Source organism: Sander vitreus, chromosome 14 (assembly GCF_031162955.1).
Source record: "Sander vitreus isolate 19-12246 chromosome 14, sanVit1, whole genome shotgun sequence".
Classification (NCBI taxonomy): domain Eukaryota; kingdom Metazoa; phylum Chordata; class Actinopteri; order Perciformes; family Percidae; genus Sander; species Sander vitreus.
The window spans coordinates 20,495,758-20,511,348 of NC_135868.1; the positions used below are offsets into that span (position 1 = coordinate 20,495,758).

Below are 15,591 nucleotides of genomic sequence, written 5' to 3' on the forward strand. Positions count from 1 at the left end.
GGAGGGAGAGGTATTGTTAATGACCGATCAGAGATCCATATGATTAGGGTTGGGTACTGAAACCCAGTAACGACCGGTATCTACCGGACCGAATGACAACGTCGATTTTGGTGCCTCATTTCGGTGCCAAATGCCTGCGCTGCTCTCTGGTGCTCCGAAACAAACGTTACAGACAACAGAACATAAGTAAAGATAAATAGTCTAGCGCATGGCTGTATTTCACATGAAAAGATTCCAACACCGGGACGTACAACAGTCTGTAGCTAAAGACACAGTGTAGACTTGCTGCAATTTGCCAGACACCATGGCCACTACTGAAGTCAGAGTTGTAGGAGAAACAACAACAATGAGACTTAATGGTGTGTTCAATTGCACCTAATAAGCTCATAGCGCATACAATATTGTTGTAAAGTACCCTTGTGCCATCTAGCGACTGTCGTTTTGTGCGCTCTTTTTTTTTTTTTTACAGTTCGGTTGAGGCACCGTTTTAAAAGTATAGTTTTAGCACCTGTATTGAAAAAAATTCAAATGATACCCAACCCTACATATGATTGATATAATCCAAAATGTCATCATACATAAATCAGTGCTCCTTAGCCAGGATACTGAAATGACGCGGAAGTAAAAGTGATCCATTGTGTATCTCAGTGAAAGAAAAAGTTAACAGTGGAAAAAAGTCCCATTATAAATCCACACTGGGGATCCTATAGATGAAACATTATGTTGGTGTTGTTGCCTTTGTGTCTCTGAATAATAATGCGGCAAGAAGGTATGCAAATAAACAGATAAGGGGAATTAATCTCTATTGTCTTCTACAGGGGAGAATGAGTGCACCTGCCTCAAATCCCTTTGGCTTTCTGATTATTTTGTCATAATCATTCATTTATACTGCTGCTTCAAAATCTCCTGGGTTATGTTGTTTGGGGTGAGTCTGCATTCAATACATTTGCCTTATGGGATGTGTAGTCAGTATCAGAGTCAGTGAACATGGGGCAATGTAAACTGCCAAAGCCAGAATGTGAACTCACAGTGGGATAAACTATTTAAAATGCTACAATTCCACAAATCAGGATGGGACCGACATCTAATACAAAAAAGTCAGAAGTGCCTAGATAGCAGTGATTGTGAGTTTCCACCTACCAATTTTAAACTCTTTGCTTGCCATCAGGATCTCTGCATTAGGAATGATGGGGGGAGGCAGGCAGAACTGCAGTCTGTAAGCTTTATTGAGAGCATCAAAGACATGAAAGGGGTCACACACAGAATGTGCCAAATATCTGGTAGAGATAACGATCAAGTAAGAAGAGTCATTTACATACCTTGATAGCTGATACGGAATAGTCCACCATTCTCTGTATTACTACGGAAACGAATCAGCACCTGATTGGATGTGCTACTGGGCGGGTCGTTGGGCTCACCATCAGTGAACACTCCCAGTTTCCTGGCTGTCTCCTGTGGACCATCCCTAAAAGGAGACAAGGTTACAGGTCAACTTTAACTTCAAATAGTGATGACAATTAACCATGGAGATGTTCTGTCAGCAGCATCTGCTCAAATGCTCGCTCAGTCTCTAAACATAAAGTACCTCGAGGCTCTGTGACGCATATCTGTGAGAAAACCAGACAATGCCACATGCCAGATTATCGTCAAGCAGCTTCCAGCAGCAGAGTATAACCAAGCTGCTCTCACTTTATCATACCCAAAGCAATTATTCTGGGCTGCTCTGGGTGATAATGTTGAAATAAGGTAAAAAATTACAGATAAGCATGGAATGACAGGTCTGGATTGCGCTGTTTCTGCTAACTGCCATCCAATGGGAGTGTCCCTGGAAGCTGTGGCCCAGCCTTGGCAGTCCCCTGGCGTGGGCATGCCCGATTAAGCCAGCTCCCAGATTCCTGCCACAACCATTCAGCTTAAAAACCATCTGTCTTTGGCTGTCAGACTGGGCATGGGAGATTACAAGCAGCTCTGGAAACGGCTGGCTAGGGACTGCTGCCTGACAGCACTCTGGCCAAGCTGCCATTACGGGGCCCATTTCCTTGGCTCAGTAGTTCAGTGGATAGATACACAGCGGTGGTAACTGGAAACTGGGGAACATGATAGTCCCCATCTTGGCTCTGCATGAGCTTGTAGGGAAAGATCAGCACAGTGGGGGCAGTTTACAGAAGAGCAAAAATACGCTAACTAGAATTACCACCATGCGGTCAGATGCCTCTGCTGACCAGTCAAGTTGCAGTTTACATCCATGTCTGTCCAGACTTAGAAAATATGTAGTTAAAACTTTAGAAGAATGAATTTAATAAAAGGTATTAAACGTTTTTTTTTTTTTTTAAATATGTGGATGCTTCACACACATATTCAACCTGGCAGCACAGAAGATGTATACAGTCACCACAGTTTTAAGGTGGGCACCCAAGATTAGTGTCACCAATTCAGTATCCAACCAAATGTGAAATATGGCATTGAATAATGGCCAAAAAAGTGTTTTTGCGGAACATTATGATGTGGCAGTCTTTTTGACCTTTGACCCTTTGGATAAAAAATGTCATCACCTCATCATTTTATCCTATTAGACATTTGTGTGAAATGTTTTCATAATAAGCACAGGAATTCTTGAGTTGACAGTGACCCTGATCTTTGACCACCAACTACTAATCAGTTCATCCGTTAGTACAAGTGGACATTTGTGCCAAATTTGAAGACATTCCTTCCAGGTGTTCCTAAGATATCGTTCACGAGAATGGGACAGACGTAAGCTCACATTGACCATGATCTTTCACCTCCAAAATCTAATCAGTTTATTCCTAAACCCAAGTGGAAGTATTTGCCAGATTTGAAGAAATTCCTTCAAGGCGTTCCTGAGATATCATGTACAGCAGAACGGGATGGATGGATGTAGAACCTGAAAACATAATCTCACTCTCAAGACATTTTGCTCACTTTTCCATGTCGATTTAGTGACGTAAAAAAATCTTCACACCAATTTCTGTAAACAGCCAAATCCGTAAAACAACGATGTCACCCCACGCCATGTGGACTTTTCATGTGTTCGTAGAGTTGCCAGGTTGGCTGGCAGTCAGATCTCCGGTCTCACTGAGATCTGGGACCTTTGGAGCTCATCTCGGGAAGAGGGGATCAACTGGGACTGGCAACCATCATGCATGCAAAATCCTGTCTTTGGTCAAACATATGGCAGGCCCAGGAGTGCATTAGGGAGGTGATGAAATGAAGCTTTACCCCTCAATACTCAGTCAGGCAAACACCTACCACATAAACGTCCTGACACAAACATTTGCACAGAAAAAAGGAGGACCTACGCCTTTTCCACCAGCCAAAACCTACTCCCTCTTTCTCCCTCTCTCTTCTCTCAAACACATACTGTATTTACAGAGGTGGGAACTACATTCCACCTGCTGCTCTGATGATGTTTAATGGCTGATTGGATTCATTACATGTCAGCGATTGGTATTTAGAAAATATGATGTTAAAAAGCCAAAATAATTTATACTTCTTTTTCTGCTATTAAGATTGTCAAGATCAGAGGTTTCTGGTGTTGCCACTCAGGTTCCCTACACGTTACAGTTCCTACTGTTATATCCTATCCTACTGTATAATTCCTACCAAAATAAATCACAATATTATTATCCTTTACATTTGTATAGATATCAATGTGGTTAAACGTACACATTCACACACATTACCAAACAAAGAAAAAGGGTGAAGGGACTTGATGATTTTAAAAAGAATGCATTGAAAAGAACTCCCTAAAACACAAAGAGTTATTAATCAAGGAGGGAATTGTAGGCATGACAATAGCAACAAGGACACAATAAAAGAAAGAGATAAAGCCAAAGACAAGGCAGAGGTGAGCTTTTAATCTACAGCTATTTTTGGCACTGTAATGGATGATAAAGATGAAGAACATGTGATGAGAGGCCATACTGTACTTATTAGTTAGAAAACAAGCTGCAGTCACATCAAAGGGACAGTAAATGAAAAGAGACGTGTGGGCAGGGGCATTAGAGATTACTGGACCTTAATTCAGTTTTTTTTTTTTTTTTCACAACAGAGGCGGGAAAAAAAAGAAAAATGTAGCTGTAACAGGCTGAAAAGTAGCAATGGGTGACAAGGATTTCAAGGATTGGATTGAAAGAAAAGGCACTATGTAGGTGACGCTAACCAAAGAAATTAACTGCAAATGAATGCAATACATTTCAATGACACTCACATGTACAGAGTTCCACATTTGGTTAAGTTGGCCTTGAGAATTTGGTTTGGTTATCACTAGAAAACTGGTTAAAATATAATTTCAGTTTTTTTCTGACATTTTTCTGACAAACAAAAAAAATACGGTATACCTATAAAAAAAGGTATTTACACATTATCTGCAGTACCTGGCAACAGTAATTTCTTACCAGACAGTGATGAAGTCGTGCGGCCCATGAACCTGAAGCAGGGTGAAGTTGATTTTGATGCCTAAACCAGGAGCCACGGTGATCAGCCAGGAGCAGTCAGCTGAGCTAGGGTACTCCTCTGGGTAACCCGGGGAGAAGATGGTCCCATTGTCTGATGTGATGTTCCCACCGCAAGGCACTGAGGGAGGGAAGGGTAAGGTAGAAAGGTAGTCAAAGTATACACATACATATATATATATATATATATATATATATTCACCGCCCTCTTCTTCTGCCTCCCTTCTCAGTGTCTCTCTCCCCCTTTCCTTCACTCTTTGTCTAGTGCCCGGGCGCTTGTCTGAGCTAAAGATTAGCCAGTAAAGCCTGTTAGCAAGTGGGGACTTGGGTGGAGTGTTTTGCTAAGATAAGGCCTCAACCCTTTCCCACTGGGGGACTGGGCTTTGGAGGCGTGTATACAGTACGAGGAGTGGATATGCATGTTTCGGTAAACTTGTATGCATTTGAGTGACAGGAAAGGTTAACACAGAATGTCTATGTCAGAACTGACAACACTAGAAGTCCACACATGCTTGATTTCCTGAGGTTAAAAATATGCTGCACAGCCTGAAAAATACAGTAACACTCACTCACATACACATACATACATACAAACTACCCCACACCCAGCACCAAATCTGCTTGCATAGACATTGTAACTATATTTCCAATGTTCCTCAGGAACTCAGGAGGTTCTAACCAACTTAACGATTACGAAGCGTTGCATTCCCGCTGGTGCCCTTAGAGAAAGCCCATATTCACTGTGGTGGAGCAGGGAGAAACTGTAAGGAGAGGTAATCTCAGTGGTGCAGGCATCTCAAGCAACCCAGACAGGGCATTTAGCTTAACGGCACACCCTTGGATGTCTACGGGTATATGATCATTCCCAAAGCAGAGATTGCATGTTTCATCCCTCTGTTTCTCTCTCAGGTTATGTGTATGCTCATGTTATAAAGCTGCCTGCTTTAGCCCTGTGGTTGATAGGCCCCTCTGCTGCAGGCTCACCTGTTAAATGAGCTATCGATTAGAAAGATTGATTAAACCCTTGACACGCTATGGAGTTGCACATCTGGCTGACGCCATCAACTGGCAAGCAGTTTAATCTTATGTGTAAAAGAGTGCATGTTTGCTTAAAGGGTTAGATGGAAACAGAAAACTTGTAACAGGGCTGCAGGGCTGTTTTTTTTATATACAAAAAAGAAAACCGTAAAGCACAATATGTTTGGGTAATAGGCGCTTGTGAAAAAATTACGAGGAGCCTTAAACGTGAATATTGAAAATGACTATCCAAAAGAAAATTGCTATTGAGAATGAAGGCTGTCTCCTGTTCCCTCTTCACTCTGTTGCTCCTTCTCTCACTCGCATTCATCTCCCTGCTCGCCCATTCAAAGTTCCAGTGTCATGGCCATCACCTCCCTCCGTAGTTTTGCCTGCCTTATTGAATAATCGACAGCTAGAGCGTGAGAATGTGGGTCAAGGACGAGGCAAAAGAAAGAGCACCCATTACTTTTCTTTTCAGTTAAGCCCCTCTTTTATTTGCCTCCATTTGTCTTTAGAAGAGTATTGATTTTCATTGAAGAGTACTTTGCTTCATTAATGGGGGATGATAATTCAGTTTAATTGCATTATTCATAATAGATAATCACTATCTCCATAGCCGCACTTCACACTAATGATGCTCAATACATTCTAAACAGGAAGTTATCATTTTATTACTTTGGTTCTGCCTTCATGAGGCAGTGTAGTCGGCCACTTGTTTGGAGGACTATTTAGTGGTCAGATTAATACAAGTGTTAAATGTGCATATTGTTTGTGTATTGATACAACAAATCTCACATCCCTTACCTTCGCAGCGAGGGAAAGGGTGATCCCAATTGCGGGTGGTGCCATGCTTACAGGTGAGGATGGAATGTCCCATTAGTTGATACCCGGGCAGACACTCAAAGGAAATGGACTGGCCCACATTGAAGCCAGCACCCACCACCACTCCGTAGCGGAAAGGCTCTGGATCGGGGCACTCCTGTAGCTCATAAGCTGAGGGAGAGAACAGCGTGTACATCACTCCATTCAAATCAGTATTTATTTTTCCAATATAGCTAAATACTTTAATTCAGCCACTTTTTAAACAGGTATATAGTAATGACAACATAAACATATTGTTAATATAAAACACAAGTTACATACATAGCATGTTTAAACATGTCCCTGTATCCACATTCCTTGTTACAGCCAAAAGCTAGCAATCAATTCACACAACCTTTACAGAGGGAAAGAAAAAGCCAGGGGCGGGTTTGACTTGTGCTGAAGGAGTATGATGCAGTCATCAGAAGTAGTGTGGGTAAATAATTCTTCCTTTTTTCCCCCCTCTTGGATACAAAAGCAAAGCAGGCAGTGAGCCTTGAAGAGCCAGGATATAAATATGACTAAAGAAATTGATTTCTATGGATCACAGCTTCCCTTTGTAGGATATAACTCATGCAAATACTGCAAAAGGGGGGTATTTGCAAATATAATGCTTGATTGATATGCTAATGCACACATAATTATGTAAATGCACAATGCTACCTTTCGATTTGCTGGCTCGTTTGTTGAATCATAAAATGCAAACTTAGTGTGCCTGTTGCATTTGCAGACAAGGGCAGTTTACTCCTGCAGCAATGCCTTTTATTGGCACCTGATAAGAAAATCTTATAAGTGATCAACAGTTTTATATACAGAGTTTTACAAATTGACTGTCTCTGTGGGCTGATTAGTCTGACACAGTAATTACTAGTTTGATTACAACTTACAGAATAAAGTCATAATACTGATACTGGCTCAGCTCTGCAAGCCTTGGCGATTATGACCATTATTATAAACATATATTAAACCATAAGTCTATTTTTATCTGATCATACTTTTCTGTTTCAATCTTGGGCGTCTTTTGCTAGTAGTACACTTAAACATTATTCATGGTCTCTTACCCTGGTACTCAAATCGGAACCCCGGTTTGTTCTGTGAATGGTCACTATGGAAATATACTGTGGTCTCATGGGAGGTGGTGAGAAGGGAGGAAGAAATATCCTGGCCACTGAATCGGCCAATCACTGCGCTTGTATCGAGAGGACCATTGCGTATCTCAAGGAAATCATGGTTGGCCTCAGTGGAGAAGTTGAGGAACTGAAGGTGGGCTCCTGGGAAAATAAGAAATGTTGAGAAAGAGGTGGTAGGAAATTAAAAAAAGGAATGCCATCCTCTTTCCGAAATACTGATAAGGTACCTCTGAACAGGCTCTCACATCTAAATGAGTTTAACCAGACACCAGTTAGTTGTAACTACAAATCATTCCACAATCCAGCCCTACACGTTATTAAATTAAAGGTTCTTGAGTGTGGAAACTATTTAAGAGGGATGCTCACCATAACCAACTGGTAGGTAGATTCTCCAGGTACAGTCACTGTTGCTAGGGTAGTTGCCAGGGAAACCAGGGCTGAGAATCATGCCCTCCATCTCCTCCCGGATTCCACCACATTGAGCTGACAGAAGGCAGGCAAAGCATTGCATTAACATCTGCAAACAGTGATTCTCCCAGAATAAAATACAACTACAAAGATGGCTGAATACAGAGTAAAAGGATCGCCGGTGCAACACAGATGTCTTCCTAATATATAGTTTTATTTTATAAGGTGCATAACAGTGACTAACGTTTCGATGTAAGGTTACATCTTCATCAGAATACAGGTTTTTGTTTGTGATAGTGGGAGTCTTTAACAACTTTAGTACTAATAGAAAATACTTTATGACAACAAAATAGTATGGTATAAGTTGAGTTAGTCCATTTTGTTTTAGTTAAACCATAGCAGGGGTGAAATATTTAAACCTAAATTCCAAAGCCTGTAAAACTGAAGTTATAACTAAAGACTGGGAGAAGAACATCTTGAACCAAAAACCAATAATTACTATATTTCAGGTGGGTTTGTATTGCTTGAAGGCAAGGTGAGAATGTTTTTAATGCAGGTCAATTTGCTCCAATCCATTCTTGGAAAAATGATCTGAAGCTCTTATAAAGACATTCGTCTACACCCTAACTCTTACATCACACTAAATGTCTTCTTTTTCAATAAAATCAATGTAGTTTAGCAATGATAAAATAGCTATTAAAGAGTGAAGTCAATGTAAACATTATTAAGTAGCTCCAATTGACATACAAAGAGACAGCATTGGGAAAAGGAAAATGTATCTCACTATTACGGAACAGTGGAGCTCTTTTCATTCTACTTGAGATATTGGGAGCCATTTACTGGGTCTTTAGCTGCTCTACATCCTTCTCCTTTCATCTTAAAACCATGGATACATGTTTTCTTGACTGAAAGTGAAGTGAGAATTTTTTTTTTAATGGAAAATACTGAGTAAAAGCAATGATTGGATCAAGACAGATGAAATGAGTGAGATATCCTGACACCAAAATTAAGAGATGAAAGGACGCTGAAAATTAATGGTAAAAGAATTAGCAGTTACACTTTACCTGAAGGTATCTACATAAGAGTGACATGACACTGTCATGAACGTGTCATAAACATTACAAGCGAGTCATAAACGTTTATGACATAACGCTGTCTGTCATTAAGTGTCATTCGGTTTTTGTCATGACAAGTTAGGGTTAGGGTTAGAGTTCATGTGTCATGACAGTGTCATGTCACTCTTATGTAGATACCTTCAAGTAAAGTGTTACCGAATTAGCTGACCAAAGGAGAAGAAGAAAACAGAAGTACTGCAATGACAAAAAAGCAAACAGTGAAGTAGATTTAAAACTAAATGGGACAAACAGCCAACATAAGTCAAAGTAGGGAGAACCACACAGAGAAAATCAGGGTGCTGTACCATTGTGTCTCTGTAAGGAATAAGTGAGGGGTTAAATGCTATCCTGTAGCAGCAAAACCAAAACCCTAAGGTAATCAGGAAACTGCTGATGCCTGTGAACAAGATGAAGCTTTCCTCAACTTCAACCAATCACAGTCTGAGATGGAACTAATTAGGCAACAGTAGATTGTTCCAATAAGTGGAACCTGTTTGTCAGGGCACTCTCACAGGGAGGAAGACTTGAGATGCAATATAGAAAGGAACCTAATGCAGTTTCATTCAGTCAGTGCGCTTAGCTTTCAAGGTAGAAATATGAAACTCATTTTAAAAGTGCAAACACTCTCATAAACTCAAACAAAAACACAAACTACTGAAATATAACCCTTGCTTTTGTTGTTTATATCTTCTATTTTCTTTATTTTCTGATGGATTCAAGAGCTACTTTATACCGGTTATATAAAGTGTTTCTGTGTATGAGCAGCGGAACAGTATTGGACAGGTAAAACGTATCTTTGGGAGCTATAGTATGTAGTGATATGTCTTTACACACGTCAACTCTTTACATTAGAGATACTCTGTATATTGTTTGAAATAGTTAGCTGGTGTGCTGCTTGGCACGGTGAGGATCTCCGATGAAAAAAATGTTGAAAGACGTAGAAACAAAACAGGAGGAGGGGCAGGACATGGAAGCGAATGAAGATATTTTTACCTATACAGAGAGGAGGTGGGTAGTTCCATCGTCTGACAGTTCCAGGCATACAGGTGATATGTGAGTTCCCCTGCAAGGAGCACCGATATGTGCACACACACAAAGAGAAAAGTGCAACAAAGAACAGGCGATGAATTAATTTGTTCACCCCATCTGTCACTCATCTGTTGCTCCAATTATTTGCCTGTCTCCACAAGACTTCATGTGGCGACTAAATGACTAAATCCATCTCAAGTGACAGAGAACAATAGAGAGGGAGCATCACATGCATATTAAGATGATCACATTTATAGTTACACTGTCGAAATATTTTTTTTCTGGAAGCTCTGCAGTTGAGTTTCAAAGCTAACTTGTCATACATTTGATTATAACAAAATATTCTGATGTTAGGACATAATGTGCTTACTCAGCTGACCTTTTCTAAAAATGTGTCTAAAGCCTGGCACCCACTGTAATGATGAGCCATACGAGTGAGGGAGTTTAAAGTGGTCACCAAGAAAACATGCTGGTGAAGTCTTTCAGTTATAATGCACTCTTTCACACGTCTCCAGGGCTTAAAGTGAAAAAAAATCCTGATCCTGAAACTGGAAGAATTTTTACTTCTTCCAACCATATGTTAAATTAAGAGTCAATGTAGATTTACATATTGCAATAATATCATAATCCTACAAAGAATCATTGTGAAAACAAAACGTTCTAGATGTTGTGTTGTTACTTTGGCCAGGTCATCATCAAAACTGCGAATTAGTACATTCATGACTTTGTCCATGTTGATATTAGCTGCTTTATTTACATTTATTAAAAACGTCGCATTGTTTAGCTTTTCATATAGCTAGACGTCTAAACTCTGGGACAAGGCCGTTATGTTTAAATAACTGCCATGCTGATTCCAAACAGACAGCTTTGTCAAGGGAGTTTGGGCTTCAGGTAGCTTTTACACAGTGGCCATCGTTAATGACAAATCATGTTCCGCTATGAACGTGCACACCCATTGTTGGTATTGTATCGTATGACAAAGTGCGCGGACCAAAGCTTTGTGACTAGCAAGCACTGTCTTACCGCTGCTGCCGTACAGTGTCTTCCTTGAACATACGCTGTAGAAGCAAGTACCCGGCTCCCTCAATTTGAGGCACCAAGTGCTAAACAGCTTCCCGTCTCCACCCTTTTCCTCTTGTCCTCTATTCATGCCCAGCGCCATTTGTTTTTAATTAATTTCTCAACTAAAGCTGTATCTACATGCTCCAAGTTTGATCAACTTTGCCTCCATTTTCTTTAGCCGCGTTACCACGGAGACCACACCAGCACCGCACTCTCACGTTTCGGCAAAGACCCGCCCTACTTTGCATCTGATTGGCTAGAACTCGTTTCACTGGAAGGTGGAAGATCGATGATTGGTTAAATCCAGCGCATCAAAACAAATCCCATGTGGACTTTTTAATGTATTTATTTTTCTAAAATAGTCATATGCCAGAAATTGGGCACCAGGCCCGAGTACAGCCCTGCGTTAATTAGAGCTGCGTTCCTCTCATATGATTGGTAGGTGAAATCAATTGACTCGAAAATAATGAACCGCATGCAAGTTCCCAATGTTTTTTTCCTCACCGCCGCACGCCGGAGATCCGCCACGGTGACGGAATACTTTAAGCCCCGTGTCTCGCTGATTAAGGACTGATAATACAATGGTTGCCAATGACTGTAGATATTTTCGAGCTTGAGGGGTGACATTTTAATTTCCTCTTTAACCTGTCCACCTATACCTGTGGGCTGAATTTAGGTCGAATGTACCTATTTATATCATAGCATTTCTAGTAGATAAGCGTAAGTAACAACAAGGCAATTCTGCATACGAAGATATGTAGGCTATCTGTGTTTTAACAGTATGACTGATGTATGTATGACTAGTACAATATCATGTGATTTTATAATCGATGTTGGCTATAATGTTGGTGACTTCATTTATATATGGGCACATTAACATAATTCTCCTCGATAATTCTGGAAGCAAAGCAATATTCTGGCCATTTACATGATTGCAGGTTAGTAGCATAAGTTAATAACTCCCTGTAATAATTGACAATATTATTTGATTATCCAGAGGAATTAAAATGATTTTCAATGGAACTCAAGTTGACTTAAATGCCTTCTCAGAATAACTCAGGTTACATGTTATGTAATTATTTTGATTATCCAGAAATAAACATAATTGGAATAATTCACCCAAACCTTTTTTTGCATAAAAAAAAAATGGTTATTGTCCTGCTGCTATAAACTTTACTGAATTGTTTTGTCACAGCAATTGGACATGTCCTTATGGACTTGTGTAGTGTAGAGTGGAGAGGGAACTTTCAAATAGAATTTGTGTCAACTACTGCATCCATTGTGTTACACAGATGTCACCATCTTTCTCTTGAAGCCCAGATGATACAGTGGAAGCCCTGGAGGATGTGCAGAACACAGTCAACTCGGAGGCTGTGCAGAATTCTGAGTGTATAGCAGTGTTCCTGAGACCTATCCTGCCTTTGGCTATACGTATTTGAGCAACTTGAGGGCAAAACTGTCATGCATCATAACATCCAGGGTGGATGAGAGAGATACATCAAAACAATTATCCCTTAATCTATAAAACCAATGAAACCACTGTATGTTTAACATGAAAACATGATTTATAAAATCATGCCAACAATTGTGATGTTAATAGCTTAGTATGCTATGTAAAAAAGGGGTATACATGTATAAAGGCTTTAGGCCTCCCTACACGTTATTGTAGGCTCAGTTTAATACGCAACTTAATTTTATACAATATACAGTATGTAGTAGGGGGTCCCTGCTCTTTCAGTTAAGGGGACACCTGTTCTAAAGTGTCTAGTGACATGATCCAGTCCATCCAGTCTATCCCAGTTTATATTATCTGACATTTGGCTTTATCCACTTCTGTAAAATGTGATCACTGCTTGGGGAGATAACTGAAGAGAAGGAAAACTGACAGCAGTGACACTGACAAAAGCCAGAAAAGGATAAGCATTAATGTGGTATTATGGTCACTTATGACTGAACCATATCTGAAGCTAGGAGATGTTACCTGTAAAGTATATCCAGGTTCACACTGGAAAGACACCACATTATTCATCTGAAGACGCTCCCCAACCTTGATGCCATTCATTGGAACCAGAGGCTCTGGGCAGTTGGTCAGAGACACCGCTAAGAAAGAGATGAAAAAGACGAAAGGGACAGAGAAAAGGGAAAGGCAATTTAATAATTATATAGAAACATAAAAGGGAATAAAGTGTACAGAAATAGAACAGAAAATAAAATGTTTACATTTTAATGCAAACTGTGACTAAAACACTACAGGAGAGACATCGGCTCCTGATGAGAAAAACAAGCAAGTCCTTATAAGAAATGTACCGTACTCCTATTGATTAAATACTTCTCCTCTTCCACAGGATGTTGGTACTTTACATCAAGTGGTATACTTACTTTTATATTCTAGCCTGAATCCAGCTGCAGACACACTAATATCAGAGAAAAAATGTAGGTAGAGCTGGTTGGAGGTGCTGTTGAGGAGAGCTGGGACTGTGGTGCCTGGGGAAAAGATTAATAGTGGAGTTTAGCAATGCTATCTCCTGTATAGGCCGACCATAACTAAATGTATAAGATACTGGCAAATAACTGAAAAGCTTGTTCATTTTACTGTTGTAGACTCTTTGTGTGTGTATGCAGCAAAAATGTATGCAAAAATGATTGTGTGTAGGTGTATTAGGATATTTGGGAAAGCAGATGCATAATAGTGTGATACTCGCTGTAATGAGAGGAAGAATAGAGCCATTTGTTTCTTCCAATGTGTGGGTATGTATTCAGCTGATAATAAAAGAAAACAAAAACCTGTGCCCTCCCCCCCCAAAAAAAAATTACTCAATAAAATCATATGTTCTACAGATACTGTATGACCTAAAATTAGTTCTTTAATAACTCAAATTTGTGAGCCTGGCATTTCTCTTTCATCTCTTTACCTTAGGGTACATCTAACATTTACTTTTGGTCAGGTTCCAAGCACAAACAAAAGGAGAATTCCCTGTTGCTGTATCCTCACCATGAGGGGAGTAACACAGATACTGTAAACAAACGTTTACTTTAACTCCACACAGAAAAGGCTAACCTTTGTAGAATTGTACCAAGATGTTCAGGGGGGAACTCAACCAATTTAGAATCTTGAAACTATCCCATGACTACAGCAGCTGTCTTTATCCACTCGGAATTTAATTTAGCAATGTTACAATGCCAACTGTGCTAAATGAGGCCCCCATTTTTTAGTACTGTACGTGCTAATTTGGTTAACAAACAGAGTATGTAGGTGTTCCAGGAATTCTTTTTGCTCTGTGAAAACGGATTATTATGTTGCTTCGACAATGCTTTTGGCAGGTGTACTGTAGATGAGTGGTTTTAAAAATGTGTTTTGTGTTTAAGGTTGAGGTGGGAATAAATGCTGAAAACATGATTAAACACATGCAAAAAAATAAATGCACACATACGAACACATAAACAGCAATACCTGAGAAGCTGCCAAGCATGGTGTCAGTGTTGTCTCCTCCGTCAAACACCTCCAGTGAGTCCCAGTTCTGCTCTGTGACAAAGCTGATTACTTGGATCTGGACAGGGAAGAGATAGACAAAAAAAGTATGGTATTTAGGGAGCAAAGCAGGAACAGTAGGGTCAAGGGTGTTTGTCAGCAGAAATGAGGCTGAAAGGTTGAAGATGAATGAGTGGGAGAACACAACATAAAAAGGTGTTTTTCTTAAAAAAAAAAAAAAAAGGGACTCTACTAAAAAAAGCATGGCCATTTGGCTCGTAACTACTTTTAATTCAAGAGTAACAGTTGTCAAAATGTCACATACAGGCTATCCCCAGCATGAAAAAGCAATTTCTATGTACAAAACAACAAGTTGCCAATCTTCTCTTTTGTACTCATTCAATGTTTCACAGGAACACTGATAGTTAAGAGTCAGAGTGCTTTTAAAGGCGCAAATAACTATATAAACTTTTTTTTGTTTTATACTGTTTAATACATACATAAAGGGTAAAAAAATAAAACATGAAATTATCATAGCTATGAGGACTTCACGAAAAGCACATGTTCGGAATTCTGGATAGAACAGAACATTAGTCATTGTGCAATATAGCATGTCTTTGCTTTCTTTTCTTTATTTCAAACACACTTGGAAGGCTGTGTTCAAGTGTTGGGCATTCGATTTTAAATTAGGCAAACTGACAGCTGTAGAGAACAGTGGATATTATTCAAAGAAAGGCAGACTGAGACTTCTAAATAAGAGTGTCTGTGCCGTCTAACAACACTTACCACTGTTGAGGAAAAAAAAAAGATACACAAACTGTAGGAATAGCGCTCTGAAATCTCCTAAATTATGGATTTTAAAACTTATTTTGCTTTTGAATGCTAGCCAAAGAAAGTAGTAGGCTTTCCCCAAATATGTAAAATTAAAGTGAATGTGTGAAAGGGGCTACAATGTGCCATCTACTACATCCTTGTTCTCTGTCAACAATGTATGTGTTCTTCATTCCTTTACTCTCTCCAAGCCT

At 39.7% G+C, this 15,591-nt stretch overlaps 1 protein-coding gene across 1 annotated transcript in view; it reads right to left on the reverse strand.

Moving 5' to 3' along the window:
- Positions 1-15,591, reverse strand: part of csmd2 (CUB and Sushi multiple domains 2) — a 250,682-nt gene that overhangs the window by 39,390 nt on the left and 195,701 nt on the right. Inside the window, exons 37-46 of the mRNA XM_078267604.1 lie at positions 14,549-14,645; positions 13,477-13,581; positions 13,079-13,197; positions 10,000-10,069; positions 7,850-7,966; positions 7,415-7,624; positions 6,297-6,485; positions 4,416-4,593; positions 1,320-1,465; positions 1,141-1,221 (exon numbers count right to left, since the gene is read on the reverse strand). Of these exons, the coding sequence (XP_078123730.1) occupies positions 1,141-1,221; positions 1,320-1,465; positions 4,416-4,593; positions 6,297-6,485; positions 7,415-7,624; positions 7,850-7,966; positions 10,000-10,069; positions 13,079-13,197; positions 13,477-13,581; positions 14,549-14,645 (1,312 nt within the window). The remainder of the gene's footprint in view (positions 1-1,140; positions 1,222-1,319; positions 1,466-4,415; positions 4,594-6,296; positions 6,486-7,414; positions 7,625-7,849; positions 7,967-9,999; positions 10,070-13,078; positions 13,198-13,476; positions 13,582-14,548; positions 14,646-15,591) is intronic.